This window comes from Ranitomeya variabilis, chromosome 4 (assembly GCF_051348905.1).
Source record: "Ranitomeya variabilis isolate aRanVar5 chromosome 4, aRanVar5.hap1, whole genome shotgun sequence".
Classification (NCBI taxonomy): Eukaryota; Metazoa; Chordata; class Amphibia; order Anura; family Dendrobatidae; genus Ranitomeya; species Ranitomeya variabilis.
This window is the reverse complement of record NC_135235.1, coordinates 437493874-437520658: the sequence shown is the minus strand read 5'-3', so window position 1 is coordinate 437520658 and position 26785 is coordinate 437493874. Positions and strand designations below refer to the sequence as shown.

General features: G+C 44.6%; 1 protein-coding gene across 1 annotated transcript in view; it reads right to left on the bottom strand.

The window, feature by feature from the left end:
• The window catches only part of CBX8 (chromobox 8), a 31601-nt gene extending 5603 nt beyond the window's left edge, over positions 1-25998 (bottom strand). Inside the window, exons 1-4 of the mRNA XM_077251440.1 lie at positions 25824-25998; positions 15645-15688; positions 8180-8245; positions 8015-8081 (exon numbers count right to left, since the gene is read on the bottom strand). Of these exons, the coding sequence (XP_077107555.1) occupies positions 8015-8081; positions 8180-8245; positions 15645-15688; positions 25824-25892 (246 nt within the window). The 5' untranslated portion in view covers positions 25893-25998. The remainder of the gene's footprint in view (positions 1-8014; positions 8082-8179; positions 8246-15644; positions 15689-25823) is intronic.
• Between the last annotated feature and the right edge of the window lie 787 nt (positions 25999-26785).

Here is a 26785-nt window from a genome sequence, read left to right as displayed (position 1 = left end):
AATTGCTACTGTTAATTTACTTATCCCACTTCATATAGTTGCGCATTTTGGAGCAAGAGCCAGTATTGGTTCAATTTTCTTTTCGCCAAATTGATGAATAATATGTCTTTTTAGTTCATTCTAAATTTTTACTCAAAATAAAATTCAGATTTCAAGGGTCCTGTAGTCAATAAAGAACTAAAAAAAAAAAAAAAAAAAATATGAGTCAGAGCTGGAAAGAAGGGTTTAAAAAAAAAAAAAAAAAAAAAAAATACAGTACAGACCAAAATATTTGACACCTTCTCATTTAAAGATTTTTTTTCTGTATTTTCATGACTATAAAAAATGTACATTCACACTGAAGGCATCAAGACTATGAATTAACACATGTGGAATTATATACTTAACAAAAAAGTGTGAAACTGAAAATATATCTTCTATTCTAGGTTCTTCAAAGTAGCCACCTTTTGCTGTTATGACTGCTTTGCACACTCTTGGCATTCTCTTGATGAGTTTCAAGAGGTAGTCACCAGAAATGGTTTTCACTTCACAGGTGTGCCCTGTCAGGTTTAATAAGTGGGATTTATTGCCTTATAATTGGGGTTGGGACCATCAGTTGTGTTGAGCAGAAGTCTGGTGGATACACAGCTGATAGTCCTACTGAATAGACTGTTATAATTTGTATTATGGCAAGAAAAAAAGCAGCTAGGTAAAGAAAAATGAGTGGCCACTGGCCATCATTACTTTAAGAAATGAAGGTCAGTCAGTCAGAAAAATTGGGAAAATTTTGAAAGTGTCCCCAAGTGCAGTGGCAAAAACCATCAAGCGCTACAAAGAAACTGGCTCACATGAGGACTGGAACCAGGAAAAGAAGACCAAGAGTCACCTCTGCTTCTGAGGAAGTTTATCCGAGTCACCAGCAGGCTCAGATTAGAGACCAGGCCAATGCCACAGAGTTCTAGCAGCAGACACATCTCTACAACAACTGTTAAGAGGAGACTTTGTGCAGCAGGCCTTCATGGTAAAATAGCTGCTAGGAAACCACTGCGAAGGACAGGCAACAAGCAGAAGAGACTTGTTTGGGCTAAAGAACAAAAGGAATGGACATTAGACCAGTGGAAATCTGTGCTTTGGTCTGATGAGTCCAAATTTGAGATCTTTGGTTCCAACCACCGTGTCTTTGTGCGACGCAAAAAAGTTGAACGGATGGACTCTACATGCCTGGTTCCCACTGTGAAGCATGGAGGAGGAGGTGTGATGGTGTGGGGGTGCTTTGCTGGTGACACTGTTGGGGATTTATTCAAAATTGAAGGCATACTGAACCAGCATGGCTACCACAGCATCTTGCAGCAGCATGCTATTCCATCCGGTTTGCGTTTAGCTGGACCATCATTTATTTTTCAACAGGACAATGGCCCCAAACACACCTCCAGGCTGTGTAAGGGCTATTTGACCAAGAAGGACAGTGATGGGGTGCTACGCCAGATGACCTGGCCTCCACAGTCACCAGACCTGAACCCAATTGAAATGGTCTGGGGTGAGCTGGACTGCAGAGTGAAGGCAAAAGGGCCAACAAGTGCTAAGCATCTCTGGGAACTCCTTCAAGATTGTTGGAAGACCATTTTCGGTGACTACCTCTTGAAGTTCATCAAGGGAATGCCAAGAGTGTGCAAAGCAGTCATCACAGCAAAAGGTGGCTACTTTGAAGAAACTAGAATAGAAGACATATTTTCAGTTGTTTCACACTTTTTTGTTAAGTATATAATTCCACATGTGTTAATTCATAGTTTTGATGCCTTCAGTGTGAATGTACAATTTTCATAGTCATGAAAATACAGAAAAATCTTTAAATGAGAAGGTGTGTCCAAACTTTTGGTCTGTACTGTATATAGGTGTAACGTGGATCAGAAGGGATATTGGAAAGGATCCGGAGAAGTTAGCAGTAAGGAAAGTACAGTTTGTTTTTTTAATGGCCAACAACTTAGAAAATGGAATCCACAGGCTGCCATTTGGCTAAATCTAAGAAGAAATAAATTGCAAAATAAAATAAAAATTCACATTTTGGTGAATGCAGATTTTTATTATGTTTAAGTGAAATTTATAACATCAATTCTACTAGGTCTTCTAAACACTGACAAAGCAATTTAATTCATTTAGACCACCAGAAAAGTTTAATTTACTGTGAAAAAAACATTTATTTTCCCCATTTTCTGCTGCTTAAACTTGGGTGCAACTTAACGCGAGCCTGTTCAAACAGAATGACTGTTCAAACACAGTACAGGCACCCTTGGCGAGAGGGAAAAAAAAACAAAACAAAAAAAACAAAAAAAAACACACACATTTAACCCCTTCATGACCCAGCCTATTTTGGCCTTAATGACCTTGCCATTTTTTGCAATTCTGACCAGTGTCCCTTTATGAGGTAATAACTCAGGAACGCTTCAACGGATCCTTGCGGTTCTGAGATTGTTTTTTCGTGACATATTGGGCTTCATGTTAGTGGTAAATTTAGGTCGATAATTTCTGAGTTTATTTGTGAAAAAAACGGAAATTTGGCAAAAATTTTGCAATTTTCACATTTTGAATTTTTATTCTGTTAAACCAGAGAGTTATGTGACACAAAATAGTTAATAAATAACATTTCCCACATGTCTACTTTACATCAGCACAATTTTGGAAATAATTTTTTTTTTTGCTAGGAAGTTATAAGGGTTAAAATTTGACCAGTGATTTCTCATTTTTACAACAAAATTTACAAAACCATTTTTTTTTAGGGACCACCTCACATTTGAAGTCAGTTTGAGGGTTCTATATGGCTGAAAATACCCAAAAGTGACACCATTCTAAAAACTGCACCCCTCAAGGTGCTCAAAACCACATTCAAGAAGTTTATTAACCCTTCAGGTGTTTCACAACAACAGAAGCAACATGGAAGGAAAAAGTGAACATTTAACTTTTTAGTCACAAAAATGATCTTTTAGCAACAATTTTTTTATTTTCCCAAGGGTAAAAGGAGAAACTGGACCACAAAAGTTGTTGTCCAATTTGTCCTGAGTACGTTGATACCTCATATGTGGGGGTAAACCACTGTTTGTGGGCACGGCAGGGCTCGGAAGCGAAGGAGCGCCATTTGACTTTTTGAATGGAAAATTATCTCCATCGTTAGCGGACACCATGTCGCGTTTGGAGAGACCCTGTGTGCCTAAACATTGAAGCTCCCCCACATGTGACCCCATTTTGGAAACTAGACCCCCCAAGGAACTTATCTAGATGCATAGTGAGCACTTTAAACTCTCAGGTGCTTCACAAATTGATCCGTAAAAAATGAAAAAGTACTTTTTTTTCACAAAAAAATTTTTTTAGCCTCAATTTTTTCATTTTCACATGGGCAACAGGATAAAATGGATCCTAAAATTTGTTGGGCAATTTCTCCTGAGTACGCCGATACCTCATATGTGGGGGTAAACCACTGTTTGGGTGCACGGCAAGGCTTGGAAGGGAAGGCGCGCCATTTGACTTTTTCAATGGAAAATTAGCTCCAATCGTTAGTGGACACCATGTTGCGTTCGGAGAGCCCCTGTGTGCCTAAACATTAGAGCTCCCCTACAAGTGACCCCATTTTGGAAACTAGACCTCCCAAGGAACTAATCTAGATGTGTGGTGAGCACTTTGAACCCTCAAGTGCTTCACAGAAGTTTATAACGCAGAGCCATGAAAATATAAAATTATTTTTCTTTCCTCAAAAATGATTTTTTAACCCACAATTTTTTATTTTCCCAAGGGTAACAGGAGAAATTGGACCTCAAAAGTTGTCGTGCAGTTTCTCCTGAGTACGCTGATACCCCATATGTGGGGGTAAACCACTGTTTTGGCACACGTCGGGGAGCGGAAGGGAAGTAGTGACGTTTTGAAATGCAAACTTTAATGGAATGCTCTGCGGGCGTCACGTTGCGTTTGCAGAGCCCCTGATGTGCCTAAACAGTAGGAACTCCCCACAATTGACCCCACTTTGGAAGCTAGACCCCCAAGGGAACTTATCTAGATGTGTGGTGAGCACTTTGAACCCCCAAGTGCTTCACAGAAGTTTATAACGCAGAGACGTGAAAATAAAAAATGTGTTTTCTTTCCTCAAAAATATTTTTTTAGCCCAGAATTTTTTAATTTTCCCAAGGGTAACAGGAAAAATTTGACCTCAAAAGTTGTTGTCCAGTTTCTCCTGAGTACGCTGATACCCCATATGTGGGGGTAAACCACTGTTTTGGCACACGTCGGGGAGCGGAAGGGAAGTAGTGACGTTTTGAAATGCAAACTTTAATGGAATGCTCTGCGGGCGTCACGTTGCGTTTGCAGAGCCCCTGATGTGCCTAAACAGTAGGAACTCCCCACAATTGACCCCACTTTGGAAGCTAGACCCCCAAGGGAACTTATCTAGATGTGTGGTGAGCACTTTGAACCCCCAAGTGCTTCACAGAAGTTTATAACGCAGAGACGTGAAAATAAAAAATGTGTTTTCTTTCCTCAAAAATATTTTTTTAGCCCAGAATTTTTTAATTTTCCCAAGGGTAACAGGAAAAATTTGACCTCAAAAGTTGTTGTCCAGTTTCTCCTGAGTACGCTGATACCCCATATGTGGGGGTAAACCACTGTTTGGGCACATGGCGGGGCTCGGAAGGGAAGTAGTGACGATTTGGAATGCAGACTTTGATGGAATGGTCTGTGGGAATCATGTTATGTTTGCAGAGCCCCTGATGTGCCTAAACAGTAGAAACCCCCCACAAGTGACCCCATTTTGGAAACTAGACCCCCCAAGGAACTTATCTAGATGTGTGGTGAGCACGTTCAACCCCCAAGTGCTTCACAGAAGTTTACAACGCAGAGCCGTGAAAATAAAAAATCATTTTTCTTTCCTCAAAAAAGATGTTTTAGCAAGCAATTGTTTATTTTCACAAGGGTAACAGGAGAAATTGGACCCCAATATTTGTTGCCCAGTTTGTTGTGAGTACGCTGGTACCCCATATGTGGGGGTAAACCACTGTTTGGGCGCACGTCAGGGCTCGGAAGGGAAGTAGTGACATTTGAAATGCAGACTTTGATGGAATGGTCTGCGGGCGTCACGTTGCATTTGCAGAGCCCCTGATGTGCCTAAACAGTAGAAACACCCCACAAGTGACCCCATTTTGGAAACTAGACCCCAAAAGGATCTTATCTAGATGTGTGGTGAGCACTTTCAACCCCCAAGTGTTTCACAGAAGTTTATAACGTAGAGCCGTGAAAATAAAAAATAATTGTTCTTTCCTCAAAATTATGTTTTAGCAAGTAATTTTTTATTTTTGCAAGGGTAACAGGAGAAATTGGACCCCAATAGTTGTTGCCCAGTTTGTCCTGAGTACGCTGGTATCCCATATGTGGGGGTAAACCACTGTTTGGGCGCACGTCGGGGCTTGGAAGGGAGGGCGCACCATTTGACTTTTTGAACGCAAGATTGGCTGGAATCATTGGTGGCGCCATGTTGCGTTTGGAGACCCCTGATGTGCCTAAACAGTGAAAACCCCTCAATTCTAACTTCAACACTAACCCCAACACACCCCTAACCCTAATCCCAACTGTAGCCATAACCCTAATCACAACCCTAACCCCAACACACCCCTAACCACAACCCTAACCCCAACACACCCGGAACCCTAAATCCAACCCTAATCCTAACCCTAATCCCAACCCTACCCACAACTGTAACCCCAACACAACCCTTACCCTATCCTTAACCCTAACCACAAGCCTAATCTTAACCCTATTTCCAACCCTAGCCCTAATTCCAACCCTAAGGGTACCGTCTCACATAACGATTTACCAACGATCACGACCAGCGATACGACCTGGCCGTGATTGTTGGAAAGTCATTGTGTGGTCGCTGGGGAGCTGTCACACAGACCGCTCTCCAGCGACCAACGATGCCAAGGTCCCGGGTAACCAGGGTAAACATCGGGTTACTAAGCGCAGGGCCGCGCTTAGTAACTCGATGTTTACCGTGGTTACCAGCGTAAAAGTAAAAAAAAAAACGTACATACTCACATTTTGGTGTCCTTCAGGTCCCTTGCCGTCTGCTTCCCGCTCTGACTGAGTGCCGCCGTACAGTGAGAGCAGAGCGCAGCGGTGACGTCACTGCTGTGCTGTGCTCTCACTTTCCGGCCGGCAGACAGTCAGAGCGGGAAGCAGACGGCAAGGGACCTGAAGGACACCGGAATGTGAGTATGTACGTTTTTTTTTTTTTTTTTTACTTTTACGCTGGTAACCACGGTAAACATCGAGTTACTAAGCGCGGCCCTGCGCTTAGTAACCCGATGTTTACCCTGGTTACAAGTGAACGCATCGCTGGATAGCTGTCACACACAACGATCCAGCGATGACAGTGGGAGATCCAGCGACGAAAGAAAGTTCCAAACGATCTGCTACGACGTACGATTCTCAGCAGGGTCCCTGATCGCTGCTGCGTGTCACACAGCGATATCGTATGGATATCCCTGGAACGTCACAGATCGTACCGATCAAAGTGCCACTGTGAGACGGTACCCTAACTCTAATTCCAACCCTAACCCTAAGGCTATGTGCCCACTTTGCGGATTCGTGTGAGATTTTTCCGCACCATTTTTGAAAAATCCGCAGGTAAAAGGCACTGCGTTTTACCTACGGATTTACAGCGGATTTCCAGTGTTTTTTTGTGCGGATTTCACCTGCGGATTCCTATTGAGGAACAGGTGTAAAACGCTGCGGAATCCGCACAAAATTGACATGCTGCGGAAAATACACAGCGTTTCCGCACGGTATTTTCCGCACCATGGGCACAGCAGATTTGGTTTTCCATAGGTGTACATGGTACTGTAAACCTGATGGAAAACTGCTACGAATTCGCAGCGGCCAATCCGCTGCGGATCCGCTGCGGATCCGCGGCGGATCCGCTGCGGATCCGCGGCAATCCGCTGCGGATTCGCAGCCAAATCCGCACTGTGTGCACATGCCCTAACCCTACCCCTAACCCTAACCCTACCCCTAATTCTAACCCTAGTTCTAACCCTAACCCTAGCAGAAAAAAAAAAAAATATTTTATTTATTTTTATTATTGTCCCTATGGGGGTGATAAAGGGGGGTCATTTACTTTTTTTTCATTTTGATCACTGCGATAGGCTATATCGCAGTGATCAAAATACTTCTGAAATGAATCTGCCAGCCGGCAGACTCTGCGGGCGCAGTGCGCATGCGCCCGCCATATTATAAGATGGCGGCGCCCATGGAGAAGCTGGACGGACATCGGGAGGCCCGGTAAGTATGAAGGGGGGGTGATCGGATCACGGGGGGGGGGGACCGGAGCACAGGGAGGGGGCACCGGAGCACGGGGGGGGATCGGACAGGAGGAGCGGACAGAACGAATTAGGGGGGCGGACCGCGCACCGGAGCACTGGGGGGGCGATCGGTGGGGTGGGGTGGGGGCAGATTAGGTTTTCCAGCCATGGCCGATGATATTGCAGCATCGGCCATGGCTGGATTGTAATATTTCACCGTTTTTTGGGGTGAAATATTACAAATCGCTCTGATTGGCAGTTTCACTTTCAACAGCCAATCAGAGCGATCGTAGCCACGGGGGGGTGAAGCCACCCCCCCTGGGCTGAAGCACCACTCCCCCTGTCTCTGCAGATCGGGTGAAATCGGAGTTAACCCCTTCACCCGATCTGCAGGGACGCGATCATTCTGTGACACAGCATATGCGTCACAGGTCGGGAAGGCACCGACTTTCATGACGCATACGCTGTGTCACAGGTCGGGAAGGGGTTAAGGGCACCTATCCACCTTCTCTGCACTTCTCTGGCTCTCTAAAGCAAGAGCAGCCAATCAAGATAGGAGGCGAGGGGGAGTGAGATAAAAGGAAAACAAGCAGTTTGGATGGTGAACACACGAACATGGCTTGCACAGTCATTCTGTGATGACAGAGGCCCTTTAAAGTCAGCGTCAGTCAGAGCATAAATGAATGATACGCAAATGTTACCTTAAGAAGGAAAGTCTTCGGCTTGGGACCCCTCTTTTTTGGCCCATACAATTCTCTCTCTCGCTCTCTGGGGTAAGAGATAAATAGCCACTTTGTGTTACCAACCTTAAGCATATTTTTCAAATTTAGGATAGAAAAAAAAAAAAAATTATATTTTTTCTTTACCTGTCCTCAAAAGCTGCAACTAATCTAGCATCCAAGATGTTTTCTTCAGGTTCCCATGTGCTGTACCTGGAAGATGACCAAAGGGGAAGAAAAAAAAGAAAAAAAGTCAGAAGTGTGAAAACTATGCTTATTTGTGCATAAACTACAGCACCGTATGACTGCACCGTGTGGCGTTGCCCTAACCATGACATGGTTTTAGTGCTTTTAAAAGGTGTTGTCCAGGCTTGGGACAAGAGTCTGCGGTCACTATGCTACGGCAGAATTACAATAGTGTGCGCACTGCACTCTGCTGGTGAGTGGAAGGTCTGGAAACCACATTTATGCAAATTACAGTCACATGCCAACTAGACATGTCTGGGTTCTCTCATTAGAAGTGAATAGAGAGAAACAGGATAAAGCCTCTTTCACACATCCGTGTCTCCGGTAATGTGGTGACAGTTTTCACACGTACACAGGTAGACCCATTTAAATGAATAGGTCTGTGCACGTCAGTGTGTTTCCACGGACCGTGTGCCCCACATGTAGACATGTCCATTTTTTTACTCTAAGCACGGACGGCAAAACGTCCTGCACACGGAGAACACACATTGAGGTCCTCAGTGTGACACGCATCAGCGCCGGGGAAGAAGCGCTACAATAAGCGCTGTTCCCCGGCAGCAGGTACTGAAGACTGCTCTCATCATTCTCCCCTGCTCTGCCGGCGATCAGCAAGAGCAGAGGAGAATGATGAGAGTTATATTAAAGTCCGAATGATGACAGCAGGTGGGCGCTTTTGGGACTCTTACTCATCGTCCAACACCTGCTGCCGCTATTAACAGTGAAAGCAGGAGCGGCTAATAGGGGTTGTCCTCAGCCACCGCCTGCGATCTAACGAAATAAATGAATGAGAAACCCGAAATGGGTTCCCCCCTATTTTATTGAACCAACCAGGCAAAACTCACAGCTGGGGCCTGCAACCCTCAGCTGTCAGCAAGGTTGGTTATTAGTGATGAGCGAATATACTCGTCATTCGAGATTTCTCGAGCACGCTCGGGGGTCCTCCGAGTATTTGTAAGTGCTCGGAGATTTAGTTTTTATTGCTGCAGATGAATGATTTACATCTGTTAGCCAGCATAAGTACATGTGGGGGTTGCCTGGTTGCTAGGGAATCCCCACATGTAATCAAGCTGGCTAACAGATGTAAAACATTCAGCTGTGGAAGAAAAACTAAATCTCCGAGCACTAAAAAAATACTCGGCGGACACCTGAGCGTGCTCGGGAAATCTCGAGTAATGAGTATATTCACTCATCACTATTGGTTATCAAGAATAGAGGGGCCCCCACTGTTATTTTAATAATTTAACCCCCTCATGACCCAGCCTATTTTGACCTTAATGACCTGGCCATTTTTTGCAATTCTGACCAGTGTCCCTTTATGAGGTAATAACTCAGCAACGCTTCAACGGATCCTAGCGGTTCTGAGATTTTTTTGTCGTCACATATTGGGCTTTATGTTAGTGGTAAATTTAGGTTGATAATTTCTGTGTTTGTGAAAAAAAAAAACGGAAATTTGGCGAAAATTTTGAAAATTTTGCAATTTTCACATTTTGAATTTTTATTCTGTTAAATCAGAGAGTTATGTGACACAAAATAGTTAATAAATAACATTTCCCACATGTCTACTTTACATCAGCACAATTTTGGAAACAAAATTTTTTTTTGCTAGGAAGTTATAAGGGTTAAAATTTGACCAGTGATTTCTCATTTTTACAACAAAATTTACAAAACCATTTTTTTTTTTTAGGGACCACCTCACATTTGAAGTCAGTTTGAGGGTTCTATATGGCTGAAAATACCCAAAAGTGACACCATTCTAAAAGCTGCACCCCTCATGGTGCTCAAAACCACATTCAAGAAGTTTGTTAACCCTTCAGGTGTTTCACAGCAGCCAGCAGAAGCAACATGGAAGGAAAAAATGAACATTTAACTTTTTAGTCACAAAAATGATCTTTTAGCAACAATTTCTTTATTTTCTCAAGGGTAGAAGGAGAAACTGGACCATGGACGTTGTTGTCCAATTTGTCCTGAGTACGCTGATACCTCATATGTGGGGGTAAACCACTGTTTGGGCGCACGGCAGGGCTCGGAAGGGAAGGAGCGCCATTTGACTTTTTGAATGAAAATTTGGCTCCAATCTTTAGCGGACACCATGTCGCGTTTGGAGAGCCCCCGTGTGCCTAAACATTGGAACTCCCCCACAAGTGAGCCCATTTTGGAAACTAGACGCCCCAATGAACTTATCTAGATGCATAGTGAGCACTTTAAACCCCCAGGTGCTTCACAAATTGATCTGTAAAAATGAAAAAGTACTTTTTTTTTTCCACAAAAAAATTCTTTTAGCCTCAATTTTTTCATTTTCACATGGGCAACAGGATAAAATGGATCCTAAAATTTGTTGGGAAATTTCTCCTGAGTACACCGATACCTCATATGTGGGGGTAAACCACTGTTTGGGCGCACGGCAGGGCTCGGAAGGGAAGGAGCGCCATTTGACTTTTTGAATGAAAAATTAGCTCAATCGTTAGCGGACACCATGTCACGTTTGGAGAGCCCGTGTGGCTAAACATTGGAGCTCCCACACAAGTGACCCCATTTTGGAAACTAGACCCCCAAAGGAACTTGTCTAGATGTGTGGTGAGCACTTTGAACCCCCAAGTGCTTCACAGAAGTTTATAACGCAGAGCCGTGAAAATAAAAAATCATTTTTCTTTCCTCAAAATAATTTAGCCCGCAATTTTTTATTTTCCCAAGGGTTACAGGAGAAATTGGACCCCAAAAATTGTTGTCCAGTTTCTCCTGAGTACGCCGGTACCCCATATGTGGGGGTAAACCACTGTTTGGGCACACGTTGGGGCTCGGAAGGGAGAGAGCACCATTTGACTTTTTCAACGCAAGATTGGCTGGAATCAATGTTGGCGCCATGACGCGTTTGGAGACCCCCTGATGTGCCTAAACAGTGGAAACCCCTCAATTCTAACTCCAACACTAACCCCAACTTTAACCGCAATACACCCCTAACCCTAGTCTTAACCCTAATTCCAACCCTAACCCTAAGGCTATGTGCCCACGTTGCGGATTTGTGTGCGGATTTTTCCTTACCGTTTTTGAAAAATCTGCAGGTAAAAACGCACTGCGCTTTACCGCGGATTTCCAGTGTTTTTTGTGTGGATTTCACCTGCGGATTCCTATTATGGAGCAGGTGTAAAACGCTGAGGAATCCGCACAAAGAATTGACATGCTGCGGAAAATACAACGCAGCTGTGTTTTCCGCACCATGGGCACAGCGGATTTGGTTTTCCATAGGTTTACGTGGTACTGTAAACGTGATGGGAAACTGCTACGAATCCGCAGCGACCAATCCGCTGCGGATCCACAGCCAAATCCGCACCGTGTGCACATAGCCTAACCCTAATTCTAGCCCAAAGTGCAACCCTAGCCCAAAGTGCAACGCTATCCCTACCCCTAACCCTAACCCTACCCCTAACCCTAACCCTAACCGAAAAACTAAAATAAATATATTTTCTGTATTTTATTATTGTCCCTACCTATGGGGGTGATAAAGGAAGGGGGGGGGGGTTTATTTACTTTTTTTTTTTATTTTGATCGCTGTGATAGGTTCTATCACAGCGATCAAAATGTACAGGGAACGAATCTGCTGGCCGATTTCCAAGATGGCGGCGCCAATGCGAGAAGACCGAGGACACCGGGACTAGGTAAGTATGGGGGGGTGCGATCGGACAGCTGGGGGGGGGGGGGCGGAGGGGAGAGGAAGGCGTTTAGGACAGGACGGAGGGGTAGGGAACACTGACTGCGGCAGCAGATCGCCGCCGTCAGTCGGTGGGGGGGGGGGGGGCCAGATCGGGGTCTCCAGCCATGGCAGATGCTATTGCAGCATCGGCCATGGCTGGATTGCAATATTTCACCAATTTTCATAGGTGAAATATTACAGATTGGCCCTTTCACTTTCAACAGCCAATAAGAGCGATCGTAGCCACGGGGGGCGAAGCCACACCCCCTGGGCTGAAGTACCACTCCCCCCGTTCCTGTAGGTCAGGTGAAATTGGAGTTAACCCTTTCACCCGGCCTGCAGGAAAGCGATCATTCTGTGACACAGCATATGCGTCACAGGTCGGATTGGCACCGACTATCATGACGCATACGCTGTGTCACAGGTCGGGAAGGGGTTAAATAAAATTTTTAAAACGTTGTCGGGTCCCCCCATTTTTGACTACCAGCCTTGCTAAAGCTCACAGCTGGGGGGCTGGTATTCTCGGTCCGATAAGGGGCCATGGATATTGCCCTCCCACCCCCAACCAAAAACAGCAGCCTGCAGCTGCCCAGAAAAGGCGCATCTATTAAATGTGCCAGTTCTGGCGCTTTGAATGGTTTTTCCCACTTGTCCTGTAGTGGTGGCAAGTGGGGTTAATATTTGTGGGGTTGACGTCACCTTTGTAATTTGTCAGGTGACATCAAGCCCACGGCTTATTAATAGATAGGTGTCTATAAGACACCTATCCATTACTAATCATATAGTTAAATAAAGGCCGTCAGAATAAAATCCTTTATTAAAAAAAAAAAAAAAAAAAAAAAAAAGACAGACTCCTTTGATATCCTAAATTAAACCATACTTAAGACCTCACCCAATTCCCCAAAGCCCTCGATCTCCTGTAATAAAAAAAACAAACAAAAAAACAAAGAATAGTATACCATACCTGTCTGTTGTTCTGTTCCACGCCGTAATCTATGTCTGGGGGTTAAATAGTTTTAAACCCGGTCGCTGCCCAGATGCGACCGTCCCGGCTAAAAATCACTGGTGAATGAGCTGCTGGGAGAACAGCATCATTCACCAGCGGTGACCTCATCGAGGCCGGGCTGAACTGCGGTGACCTCATGCCCGTGGGAAAATGCCAGTGATGTCACCACTGGTGAATGATGCTGCACTCTCAGCAGCTCACTCACCAGTGGTTTTCAGCCAGGACGGTCGCATCTTGGCACCGTCCAGGTTGAAAACTATTTAGCCCCCAGACATGGATTTCGACATGGGACAGAAAGACGGACAGGTATGGAATATTGTTGTTTTTTTTTATTTTACATTTTTATTACAGAAGATCGAGGGCTTCGGGGAATTAGGCATTGCAGTAAGTATGGTTCAATTGAGATTAATAAAGGAGTGTGTAATTTTTTCAAATAAAGGATTTTATTCTGGCTGTGTCTTTATTTACCATATAACTATAGGATTAGTAATGGAGAGGTGTCTTATAGACACCTCTCCATTACTAAGCCGTGGGCTTGATGTCACTTGACAAATTACAAAGGTGACATCAACGCCACAAATATCAACCCCACCTGCCATCGCTACAGGGCAATTGGGAAGAGCCGAGCAAAGCGCCAGAAAACATCTAGTAGATGCGCCTTCTCTGGGCAGCTGCAGGCTGCTGTTTTTTAGGTTGGGGGCAATATCTACGGCCCCTTACCAGCCTGAGAATACCAACCGCTGTGAGCTTATGCAAGGCTGGTTGTCAAGAATGGAGGGGGGGGGGGGGGGGGTGGAAAACACGCGCTGTTTTTTTTAAAAAATTAATTAAGTAATTAAACAGCATGGGGACCCCTCTATTCGTGATAACCAACCTTGCTGAAGCTGAGAAGCTGACAGCTGAGGGTTACAGCCCCCAGCTGTGAGTTTTGCCTGGTTGGTTCAAGAAAATAAGGGGGAACCCAAGTCAGGTTTTTCATTCATTTATTTCGTTAGATCGCAGGCGGCGGCTGAGGGATACCCCCATCCTCCTCTCCTGCTGTCACTGTTATTAGCGGCAGCAAGTGTCGAATGATGGAAACAACAGTCTCAAAAAGCCCCCACCTGCTGTCATCGTTCCGACTTTACTATAACTGTCATCATTCTCCTCTGCTTGCGCCGATCGCTGGCAGAGCAGGGGAAAATGATGAGAGCCATCTTCAGCACCAGCCGCCGGGGAGCAGCGCTTACTGTAGCGCTTCTTCCCAGTGGCCATCTATATGGTACCGGAACTAGGCATGTCTGGCTTCTCTCAATAGAAGTGACTTGAGCGAAATAGGATAAGACTAATCGCATCTGACCGCAAGTATGCAAATGACTACCTGCTCGAACCAGGAATACTGGTGCATCATGACCATGTACACATTGCATGCGGTCACGAATCGTCACTCAGAGTGCCTGCAAACTACATGTATTCTCCTAAGTCTGGGCAACCCTTTCAATTTATGGCTTTGAATATCCAACTTGTATTTTGGTATCAAGGTGCAGCACATGTCAGGGATCAGAAGCAAGTTGTCTGTGCGATTCCACTTTTTGCATACCTCCCAATGACCATGGCGGTAAGAATTATTACCAAAAGTTAAAGGGACTCAGGTTTGAACACTCATTCTGTGATGACAAAGTCCCAACACCAGATGCACAAAAGGTGTGACCACTCATTCAAATGCACCTTCACACCTGCTTCTTTGTCCCTCTTCTTTGATTTGACAGCTCTGGCTTCACAGTGTCAGGGAAGGGAGGAGATAGATGGAAAACAACTAAGTGAGAAGGTGTTTGGTCACATAATGATGAAATGAGCACCTATACCTTGATTGAACAGAGTCTTTTTAAGGCCAGTCTCACACGTCCAGATAATTCCGGTACCGGAGAAAACGGTACCGGAGTTATCCGTGTGCTCACGTAGACTATCCGTGTGATGTCCGTGAGCTGTACGTGTGTCCGTGTATTGCAGCAATTTTTACAATTTTAACCCTATGACAGGAAAAATGCACACGGACGGCATCCGTGTGCGGTATGTGTTTACACAGACCCACTGACTTTAATGGGTCCGTGTGATCCGTGCGCTCCCACAAACACTGACATGTCTCCGTGTTTTGCACACGGACACACGGTCCGCGAAAAATCACTGACATCTGGAGAGACACATTGATTTTAATGTGTCTACGTGTGTCAGTGTCTCCGGTACGTGAGGAAACTGTCACCACACGTACCGGGGCCACTGACGTGTGAAACCGGCCTAAATGTTACAGACAGCATATATCTTCTATTATTGTTAAGTGGGTGTGTGTGTTGGTCCCTCTCCCCACAATTATCTGTAGAGATGAGAGAGCTGCACATATAAAATATTCTTTTCACACATCCATGATACACAAACTGTGATCCAATTGCAATAACTGTCCTACCTTTGGTGGTCTGACCTGGGCTACCTCACATAAGGCAGTTTAGCTGGTGTCCTGACCCAACCTGTCAGACAGGGTTTTGCCATTAGAGCAACATATTAGCGTTCCCTGGATGTGTGAAACTTAATTACAAGTATCGTCAAGGCTAGAAACGGTAATACAAGGTACGGTGAACCCTTTCTTTGTTATACTCAAATTATGAACAACAAACTATCAATATAAGTTATTCTCTTACTTTTGAGACCAGCCTTTCCACTTCACCAAATACTCCATTCGACCCTAGAGAGCAAAAATAATAATTAAAATATATATATATCACTTTATATAGAATAAAAAAATAAAATAAAAACCTGGACAGTATGAAAAATGACCAAGTGTTAAGTAAATTCTATAATATTATGATAGTATCCAAACACTGATCAATAAGCGTATTAAACAACTGGGGGTTGAGAGGACACTCGTATCACCCCTATCCTAGTATTACCCAAGTATACCGGGTTATAAGGACAACTCCAAAAAACATATAGAACGAAAAAACGGAGTAAACCAGCCCCACAAAGCATGATAAAATATACAAATGCTTTATTATCACAAAAAGTCACAACAATAGACACAAATACATACTCTCAGTAAACTGCTATCATAGCAAATACAAAAGGAGATTTTGAGGAGAAAACATGCAGGAAAACTGAGCAATCTCCAGGGAAGCTAATACATCCAAAGGAAGTTACATGGGAACATGGGTTCAACCCCCTTTCGAAAAAGCTAGGCGGCGAAACGCGCGTCAAGGGGCAACTGAGCACCTCGGGGAGCCATCCATTCACAGTATGGGTAAGTTCATGGGAAGGACTCTTGAAATACTCTGACTAGGGGAAATAATGGAGTGTTTAACCCCTATTTGTTGATATCGATACGAATTTTCTATTATTCCCATGTAACTTCCTTTGCTTTGTGGGGCTGGTTTACTCCGTTTTTTGGTTCTATAAATATTATGATAGTGTTGTAGGTGGAAAGGTTTCAACATACCAGCAATAGGCTGGATAAGGTTTGGCAATACGGTTTACAAGCAAAACAGCCATAGAGAGCTGGCCATGTAATTTTTCATTTTAGAATTTAGACTAGGATTGATTAAGAAACACCTAGCAACTGAAATAAAATATACAAGTCAATATGTTTATTGCCTTTAATCTTGCTTGTGGCAAATCATAAAAAGGTCTAGAGTTCTTCCAAAAAAATAAAATCCGAGAGTCCTCAGAGGCTGATACCTTTTAATGGCTAACTGAAAAGATGGCAATAAATAGCAAGCTTTTTAGACTACTCAGGTCCCTTCATCAGGCACAGAATAAAGGTACCTTCACACGAAACGACATTATAACGATATCGCTAGCAATCCGTGACGTTGCAGCGTCCTCGCTAGCGATATCGTTTCGTTTGACACGCAGCAGCGATCAGGATCCTGCTGTGATGTCGCTGGTCGCTGAATAAAGTCCAGAACTTTATTTGGTCGTCCGATCGCTGTGTATCGTTGTGTTTGAAAGCAAAAGCAACGATACCAGCGATATTTTACACTGGTAACCAGGGTAAACATCGGGTTACTAAGCGCAGGGCCGCGCTTAGTTACCCGATGTTTACCCTGGTTACTAGCGTAAAATGTAAAAAAAACAAACAGCACATACTCACATTGCGTCCCCTGCAGTCTGCTTCCTCCTCTGACTCAGCGCCGCAAAGTGAAAGTGAAAGCAGCACAGCGGTGACGTCACCGCTCTGCTCTCACTGTACGGCGCTCAGTCAGTCAGGAAGTGGACGCAGGGGGACGTGAATGTAAGTATGTGCTGTTTGTTTTTTTTAGATTTTACGCTGGTAACCAGGGTAAACATCGGGTTACTAAGCGCGGCCCTGCGCTTAGTTACCCGATGTTTACCCTGGTTACCAGGGGACCTCGGCATAGTTGATCGCTGGAGAGCGGTCTGTGTGACAGCTCTCCAGCGACCAAACAGCGACGCTGCAGCGATCGACATCGTTGTCGCTATCGCTGCAGCGTCGCTTCGTGTGAAGGTACCTTAACAGAAAATCTGAAGAGTCACATAATACACAACAGGACACAGAATGCAGCAAAGATGACAAGTGATGTGAAGCAGATCTAGTAATGAGGGAAGGGGAGAAAACAGCTGTGGCAGTAAATAATGCAGCAGTTCATAGATAAGGAGTGTGAAAGTTTTATTGTCCTCTGATTGAGGTCTGGTCCAGGGTTATGATGCCCCAAATGGTCTGAGGAGCACATTCCGTAATTGATGTAAAAAGACGAATCCATGTGACACATTCATTCCTGCTCTGAATGTGGCACAGGTCACCATAAGTTTGTACTCCCATATTCTTCCGTGTCTCTCGGATGTGAAATTATCTTTCAATACCAGCAATTTCATGTCCGTGATGCTGTGATCAGGGCTATGTCAGGAAATAGGAAGAATTTCAACCATCAAGCCGGGAAAGTGCCAGATGGGCATGAGAGAAGTCCACTACCTGGGGCACCGGATAGGCGGGAACTCCATGAGGCCAGAGCCTGGCCCACCCCCAGGACCAAGAATAACGATATCCTCCCTGGGATCCGTGACAGGCTGCAAAAATGCTTGGCCACAGGTAAATCTGTCCTCCCCCCCCCCCCCCTCCTCCTTTATTGCATGGCAATGAGAATTCATCCTTGTTCCAAGTTTTTGTTCTGACAGGCCTGACAACAAAGCAAGCAGGGTCAGAAAGCCAAGAAAGCTGCATAACCTTGGGATGTGAAGGCCGATCCACCGAATACTGTAGGTGAGGAAACCCATTTGTGAATCGCTAACTACTTTCCGACATTGGTTAACTGTGATACTTAGAATAAAGAAAAGTTTGGCCTTTACTCCTGGACTGCAGGGAAAGTCACTGTTGAGCCCAAGCAAAGATCCCGATAAAGAAACTAAAGATTTTGTGAACATGTTTCTCACACAGTAAATTTTTTATATTGATATTAATAATATCCAAACTACAGAGACGATTCTGATAATTGCTGCCCAGTGTAAATTTCAGGGATTATCAGACGAGAAACAAGAAAACGCTTCTTTCTTATTGATCGCATCTCGTGTGGGCGTCGAAATAGTTATTAGTCAGCAGCACGTACCCTTGTGTAGGATGTGCAGCCGAGAATCATAAAAGTAAGGGAAAATTGTGCAACGAAAGTGAAACCAATTCTGCACATCAGACTCATTTTTCCGGTATGTGAAAAAAAGACTTGCTGGATCCTTTTTTAATAAGCGTGTCATTTTGCAGTTTGTCTGATCTTTCTATTTATAGGTATATTTAAGTAAAATGTAAAAATTGTTCTTTTATTCTATAAACTACTGACAACATGTCTCCGAAGTTCCAAGCAATAAATTTTGTAATTATTTTCTGAAAAGGAGAAATGGTTAAAAAAAAAACAACAAAAAAAAAAAACAGTGCTTTCAGACCTCAAATAATGCAAAGAAAACAAGTTCATAATCATTTAGAAACAACAATACTAATGTTATAACTCAGGAAGAGTTAAGAAATTAATATTTTTTGGAATAACCATGATTTTTTAATCACAGCTTTCATGCATCTTGGCATGCTTTCCACCAGTCTTTCACAAAGCTTTTGGGTGACCTTGTGCCACTCCTGAAACAAAAATATAAGCAGTTCATTTTTGTTTGATGGCTTGAGACTATCCATCTTCCTCTTGATTACATTCCAGAGGTTTTCAATGGGGTCCAGGTCTGGAGATTGGGCTGGCCATGACAAGGATTTGATGTGGTGGTCATTCATCCACACATTGATTGACCTAGCTGTGTGGCATGGCGCATTGTCCTGCTTGAAAAAAAAAAACAGTCCTCAGAGTTGGGGAACATTGCCTGAGCAGAAGGAATCAACTGTTTTTTTCCAGGATAACCTTGTATGCGGCTTGATTTATACGTCCTTCGCAAAGATTAACCTGCCAATTCCAGCCTTGCTGAAGCATCCCCAAATCATCACCGATCCTTCACCAAATTTCACAGTGGGTGCAAGACACTGTGGCTTCTACGCCTATCCAGGTCTCAGTCTAACCATTAGAAGACCAGGTGTTGGGCAAAGCTGAAAATTAGACTTATCAGAAAAGATCACCTTACTCCAGTCCTCTATGGTCCAATCCTTATGGCCTTTGGCAAACTTCAACCTGGCTCTCCTTTGCTTCTTATTGACGAAAGGCTTTTTATCTAGCTTTACATAACTTGAGCCCTGCCTCTAAGAGACTGTTACGAACTATTCTTGCTGCGCACTTCACCCCAGCGGCCATTCCTTTTGCAGGTCACTTGACGTCATCCTGTGGTTGCTGAGTGACATTCGAATAAGATGACGGTTATCCCGGTCAATGGATAGTTGTTTTCGCCCTCTGCTGCTCTGTAGCTTTGTTGTCCCCAATGTCTGCTGCTTGACCTTGTTGTAATGGACTGCAGTCTTTGAAATGTTAAGGATTGAGGCAACATGACACTCACTGTGTCCCTCTGCTAGTAAAGCCAGAATTGAGCCCTTCTTTTCCTCACTCAAGGTTTTTCTTTTTGTCATGGTAAAAAATTACTTTTTCATTCCTATTACTTTTGAGATATTACTAGCACTTGTTTTTCCACCCAGTCTGTCCTATCGCAAGAGGATTGTAAACACCACAGCAGGGTTTTTATACTTTCCTTTGTTAAATAAGATTTGGTTCAGGTGATCACCTAATCAGAAGAAGCACATTAAGTAAAATGAAGTGTACTCTGGTTGGAATTCAACTGACACTGGAATGGAATGGAATGGCTGTCAGACATGTAGAGAAGCTGAGAGATTAGAGATAGAGATATACATATATATATATATATATACACACACACACACACACATCTATTAGCTTGCAATACCAATTAATGCTATACAGGTGAAACACCTGACCTATAGATTTTCATCAGGCGATCAATTTTTAATTTGTCCTTTTTTTGTCCTCCTTACTCAGAAAGCAGCCCACAGATATGTGAATTTAACCTTAAAGGGAACCTGTCACCTGAATTTGGCCAGACCGGTTTTGGGTCATATGGGCGGGGTTTTCGGGTGTTTGATTCACCCTTTCCTTACCCGCTGGCTGCATGCTGGCCGCAATATTGGATTGAAGTTCATTCTCTGTCCTCCGGAGTACACGCCTGCGCAAGGCAATATTGCCTTTCATCTTGGGGGTGGGGAATTGGATTGAACTCTGACAATTTTTATTCTATGATTTCCTGCTTGTCTGCAATTATTTTTCTCAGATCGGACTGAGAAAAATATTGGAGCATGTTGCAATTGGCCACATATATAGGCTGAGACTTGCCAATGCAAGTCAATGGATGCGAAAAACTAAACAAAACACACACACGGACCATGCGTGTGACAACCGATTTTTACACGCACTCATCAGTCGAGTACAGTAAATCAACTGTGTGAACCATCAGAATAGAATAGATAGAAAGAGGTCAGTCACAAATATATAACTAGTGCAGTGCTTGTGAAGCTTAATATTCATGGATTTAGCTTAAATAACTTAGAGAAAAAAAAACAATGGAGTGCGGTCCCCCATCATTTTAATTACCAGCTGGGAGACAGCAGACAGCTGGAGGCAGATGTTTACAGCCTATGAAGGTGGTAAACATGGAGCTTCCAAGGGGATTCATATCAGCTGTATACTTAGCCTTTACTGGTTATTAAAATGGGGGACCAACACAAAAAATAATGACATGGGGCCCCTATAATTAATAACCAGCAAGGGCTAGGCAAACAGCTGCGGGCTGACATTAATAGGCTAGGATGGGGTCATGGATACTGCCCCCCAGGCTAAAAACATCAGCTCTCAGCCACCCCAGCTCTCAGCCACCCCAGCTCTCAGCCACCCCAGCTCTCAGCCACCCCAGCTCTCAGCCACCCCAGCTCTCAGCCACCCCAGCTCTCAGCCTTGTATTGGCAGTCCAGGGGTTAGTAATGGAGAGATGTCTATAAGGGTATGTTTTCACGTTCAGGAAACGCTGCGTGTTTGACGCTGCGTAGAGCCGCAGAGTCAAACACGCAGCGTCCAGATGTTACAGCATAGTGGAGGGGATTTTATGAAATCCCGTCTCCACTATGCGTGGTAACACGCATCCGGCGGCCCTGCGATTCAGGACATGTGATGCGTCTTTTAGATCGCAGCATGTCCGTTTACCTTGCAGTGACGCTGCGCCGCCGCAAGGTAAAGCACAGGGCTCCATGTGTGGGGTGCGATGATGCCGGATGTGTGCAATGAACGCATCCGGCATCATCGAGTCTACAGAAGGGGCCGAGCGGGTTTGCCGCTCCGTCCAAACCGCCGGCCAGCCTGAACGTGGACACGTACCCTAAGACTATGACCCTGGGCTTGATGTTAGCTGCCAATACAAAGCTGACAACCCCAATACTATAACCCCACACCAGGGCGGTCCCCACCCCATTTTAAATAACTAGTAAAGGCCAAGTTAATAAGGCTCTGAGCTCACATTAATAGCCTGGGAAGATCCATGTTTATTACTCCCTTCCCAGGCTATAAACATCAGGCCCCAGATGTCTGCTTTCTTTCAGCTGGTTATTAAAATTTCGGGTGACCCCACACCATTTCTTAACTTTGATTTATTTATGGCTTAAATACATGTACAGTAAACTACACATGCAAGGCAATGATTATAAATCTCACTAACATATTGCTACCCATCTATTAAAGAATATTTGCCTTGAAAACTATATTTAAATGACAGAATTACTGTATGTAAAAGTGAACTGATTTCTAATTCTAGAAAAAAAAACCAAAAACACGTTTTTCTTAATATGTTAATGAGCTGTTAAAATCTATGGGACACAGATCTGCAAGAGAATCTGCCTCCAAAGCTTATTTTAAATGAAAGGGGGCGTTACCCTTGTGAGACATGTAGATCAGAAGAGCAGAGGACTCAGTCATTATATGTCTCACACTGGTAACCACCCCTTACATTTAAGATAAGCTCTGAAGGCAGAATTGGAGGGAGATCCTTTTCCCCCTATCGATGATAACACATTTAAAGATTCCCTTTAATCTTAAAGAGCTTATCTATCCCTGCAACAAGGAAGCTCATGGACACAGAAGATGAGAACACGCCATTAAATATGATGTGAAAATGCCCTTATCTGGCACCTTCTCTGGAATGTAACAGGTGCATGACTCTTTACGCCATGTTTGATACACGCAGGAATGCTCAAAAGGGAAACGAGAAATCTGCAGATTACTGTAACAGCCAAATTTCGTCAGAACGCTGCAGAATTTTTTCTGCACGGACCAGCAATGCAGATTTATAAACATGTAGTATGCCAAAATGCATCTCACAGATAAAAACCAAGCCAAGTTCAGTACGATAACATGCAGATTCTGCTGTGGAAGGTTAGGCTGTGAGTGTTCCTACTCTGATATGTCCTGGGTTCAGGATCACTACTGTCACAATAAGCCCAGGGTGGCTGGTGTAAGATATAAAAAACTACTCTCCGACCACACCAGCATTTATCATTGCGATCAAGTGACAGCTGCAGTCAGTGTCCAGTGATCAGATGCAGCCATAACATTATGTCTGAACAGGAAGAGGCGACTTCTTGTTATGACAATTTACATCCTGGCCCTGTCATGAAGCAGAAAATATAAAAGGGGTTACGGTATACAGTATAAACTGATGGTCAGACTGCGGCCATATATACTGGTGCTCATCAGACTGCGGCCATGTATACAGTATATACTGGTGCTCATCAGATCAATGCTATATATACAGTACATACTGGAGCTCATCAGATCACTGACACAAACAGGTGCTCATCAGATCACTGCCATATATACTGGAGCTCATCAGACCGCTGCCATGTATACAGTACATACTGGAGCTCATCAGCGCCATCCTTAGTATATACTGTCTATATGGCAGTGGCCTAAGGCTCATCAGTGCCATCCTTAGCCTACTGCCATATATACTGCAGCTCATCAGCGCCATCCTTAGTCCACTGCCATATATACAGTATATACTGGAGCTCATCAGCGCCATCCTTAGACCACTGCCATGTATACATTATACACAGGTAGTCATCAGACTACAGTCATATACACAGTATATACTGGAGCTCATCAGAAGGGGGCCATATATACAGCATATACTGGAGCTAATAAGCGCTATCCTGAGGCCAAGCGCTATCCTGAGGCCACTGCCATATATACTGGTGCTCATCAAACCACGGCCATATACAGTATATATTGGAGCTCATCAGCGCCATCCTTAGGCCACTGCCACATATACAGTATATACTGGGGCTCATCAGCGCCATCCTTAGGCCACTGCCATATATAGAGTATACACTGGGGCTCATCAGCACCATCCTTAGACCACTGCCATATATACAGTATATACTGGAGCTCATCAGCGCCATCCTTAGGCCACTGCCATATATACAGTATATACTGGAGCTCATCAGCGCCGTTCTTAGGCCACTGCCATATATACAGTATATACTGGGGCTCATCAGCGTCATCCTTAGACCACTGCCATATATACAGTATATACTGGAGCTCATCAGCGCCATCCTTAGGCCACTGCCATATATACAGTATATACTGGAGCTCATCAGCGCCATCCTTAGGCCACTGCCATATATACAGTATATACTGGAGCTCATCAGCGCCGTTCTTAGACCACTGCCATATATACAGTATATACTGGAGCTCATCAGCGCCATCCTTAGGCCACTGCCATATATACAGTATATACTGGAGCGCATCAGCGCCATCCTTAGGCCACTGCCATATATACAGTATATACTGGAGCTCATCAGCGCCATCCTTAGACCACTGCCATATATACAGTATATACTGGAGCTCATCAGCGCCATCCTTAGGCCACTGCCATATATACAGTATATACTGGGGCTCATCAGCGCCATCCTTAGACCACTGCCATATATACAGTATATACTGGAGCGCATCAGCGCCATCCTTAGGCCACTGCCATATATACAGTATATACTGGGGCTCATCAGCGCCGTTCTTAGGCCACTGCCATATATACAGTATATACTGGAGCTCATCAGCGCCATCCTTAGGCCACTGCCATATATACAGTATATACTGGGGCTCATCAGCGCCGTTCTTAGGCCACTGCCATATATACAGTATATACTGGAGCTCATCAGCGCCATCCTTAGGCCACTGCCATATATACAGTATATACTGGGGCTCATCAGCGCCGTTCTTAGGCCACTGCCATATATACAGTATATACTGGAGCTCATCAGCGCCATCCTTAGGCCACTGCCATATATACAGTATATACTGGGGCTCATCAGCACCATCCTTAGACCACTGCCATATATACAGTATATACTGGAGCTCATCAGCGCCATCCTTAGGCCACTGCCATATATACAGTATATACTGGGGCTCATCAGCGCCATCCTTAGACCACTGCCATATATACAGTATATACTGGAGCGCATCAGCGCCATCCTTAGGCCACTGCCATATATACAGTATACACTGGGGCTCATCAGCGCCATCCTTAGGCCACTGCCATATATACAGTATATACTGGGGCTCATCAGCGCCATCCTTAGGCCACTGCCATATATAGAGTATACACTGGGGCTCATCAGCACCATCCTTAGACCACTGCCATATATACAGTATATACTGGAGCTCATCAGCGCCGTTCTTAGGCCACTGCCATATATACAGTATATACTGGGGCTCATCAGCGCCATCCTTAGGCCACTGCCATATACACTGTATACACTGGGGCTCATCAGCGCCATCCTTAGGCCACTGCCATATATACAGTATACACTGGGGCTCATCAGCGCCATCCTTAGGCCACTGCCATATATACAGTATATACTGGGGCTCATCAGCGCCATCCTTAGGCCACTGCCATATACACTGTATACACTGGGGCTCATCAGCGCCATCCTTAGGCCACTGCCATATACACACAGCAGTATATAGTCAGACAATAATGCCAGGAGCTGTCAGTGGTCTCCCCTGCACACCCAGTCTGGCGCAGCCCCTCACAAGAGGCAGGAGACCACTACAAGACATGTAGACTGGAGATCTGAGCCCTTGTCACTCTGCTGCTACCAAAACGCTCCTCAATCTGCCGAGATCTCTGCTATCCACCCACAGCCGATGGCAGACATACTGCAGGCCAGCATTCAGATCCTATTCCTGGTGCTCCCCAGCGCCCCCTATCTGCATTCGGCTAGAAAATCATGCTATTTCGAGGATTGAGGCCTAGTGTGGAGAAACGATGCAAAACAAGGCAAACGAAAAGAAAAGCAAATGCTAAAAAAAAGCCGCAAACGACCCCCATCCGCCTACCTTACGGATACGTCTTTTGAGAAGCGATTCAGCCGCAAACACTCGCTCCCCGACAGCGGACAGCTCCATATTTAGCACCGCGGGGCCGCGCAGCGCGCTCCCCGTGACGTCACCACCTGTTGCTAGAGACGATGCTAATATGGAAGGATGGACCTCTAGCTCTATTTGATTGGACGCCCAAAGTCTCCGCCCCTAATATTGCCCCAGCTCTTCCTCCCATTCGTCTGTCACCGTCTCTCCTTGCCTGGCAGTGATCTTGTAGCTTTCGGAGGAGGATGCGGCGTGACTGACAGCCGAGAGTGACGTCACGGGTGTGCTTGGTTAGCGCTGACGGCTCTTTTGTGTGGCTGCCTGTATTGTTTGTGGGCGGCAGTCATGAGGTAATTTCGGTCACGGACAGCTTCTGTCAGTGTATGGCGGACACCGGCGTCAGCAACATGGCGGCTGCTGCAGTAACGGGTGCACGGAGAGCAGAGCAGCCTCAATAACGTGCACAGTTCGGGTCCGCACCAGGTTTTCCTATATCGTTTCACATTTGCCTTTTTTCGGTTCCCTTCAGTTTTTTTACGTGAACACTTGTATAAATTTGTTTTTTAGACATTTTTTTAAAATTCTGACAGGTTTTTTTTATTCCCATACAGAAGCCTATGGGAAACCGCCTGTACATAATCCAGGACAAGCTGCATTCTGTAGAAAATGCCCCCAAAACGCACCATGGCTCTGTTCAGACAGAGTTTTCTGTCATGGATTTTTCTGATTGGAAAACTGCTTCTAAAAAGCTTGAATTTTGTGGAGATTTTTTAATCCGTATGTCATCACGCAAGGGGGGGATTTTTGTGTTGGGGTTGTTGTCAGCTGTTTATGGCCTCTGACATCAAGCCCAGGGGTTTGTAATGGAAAGACGTCTATCAAACACCCATTAATCCTGTAGTCAAAATTAATAAAGACGCACAAAAGACGTC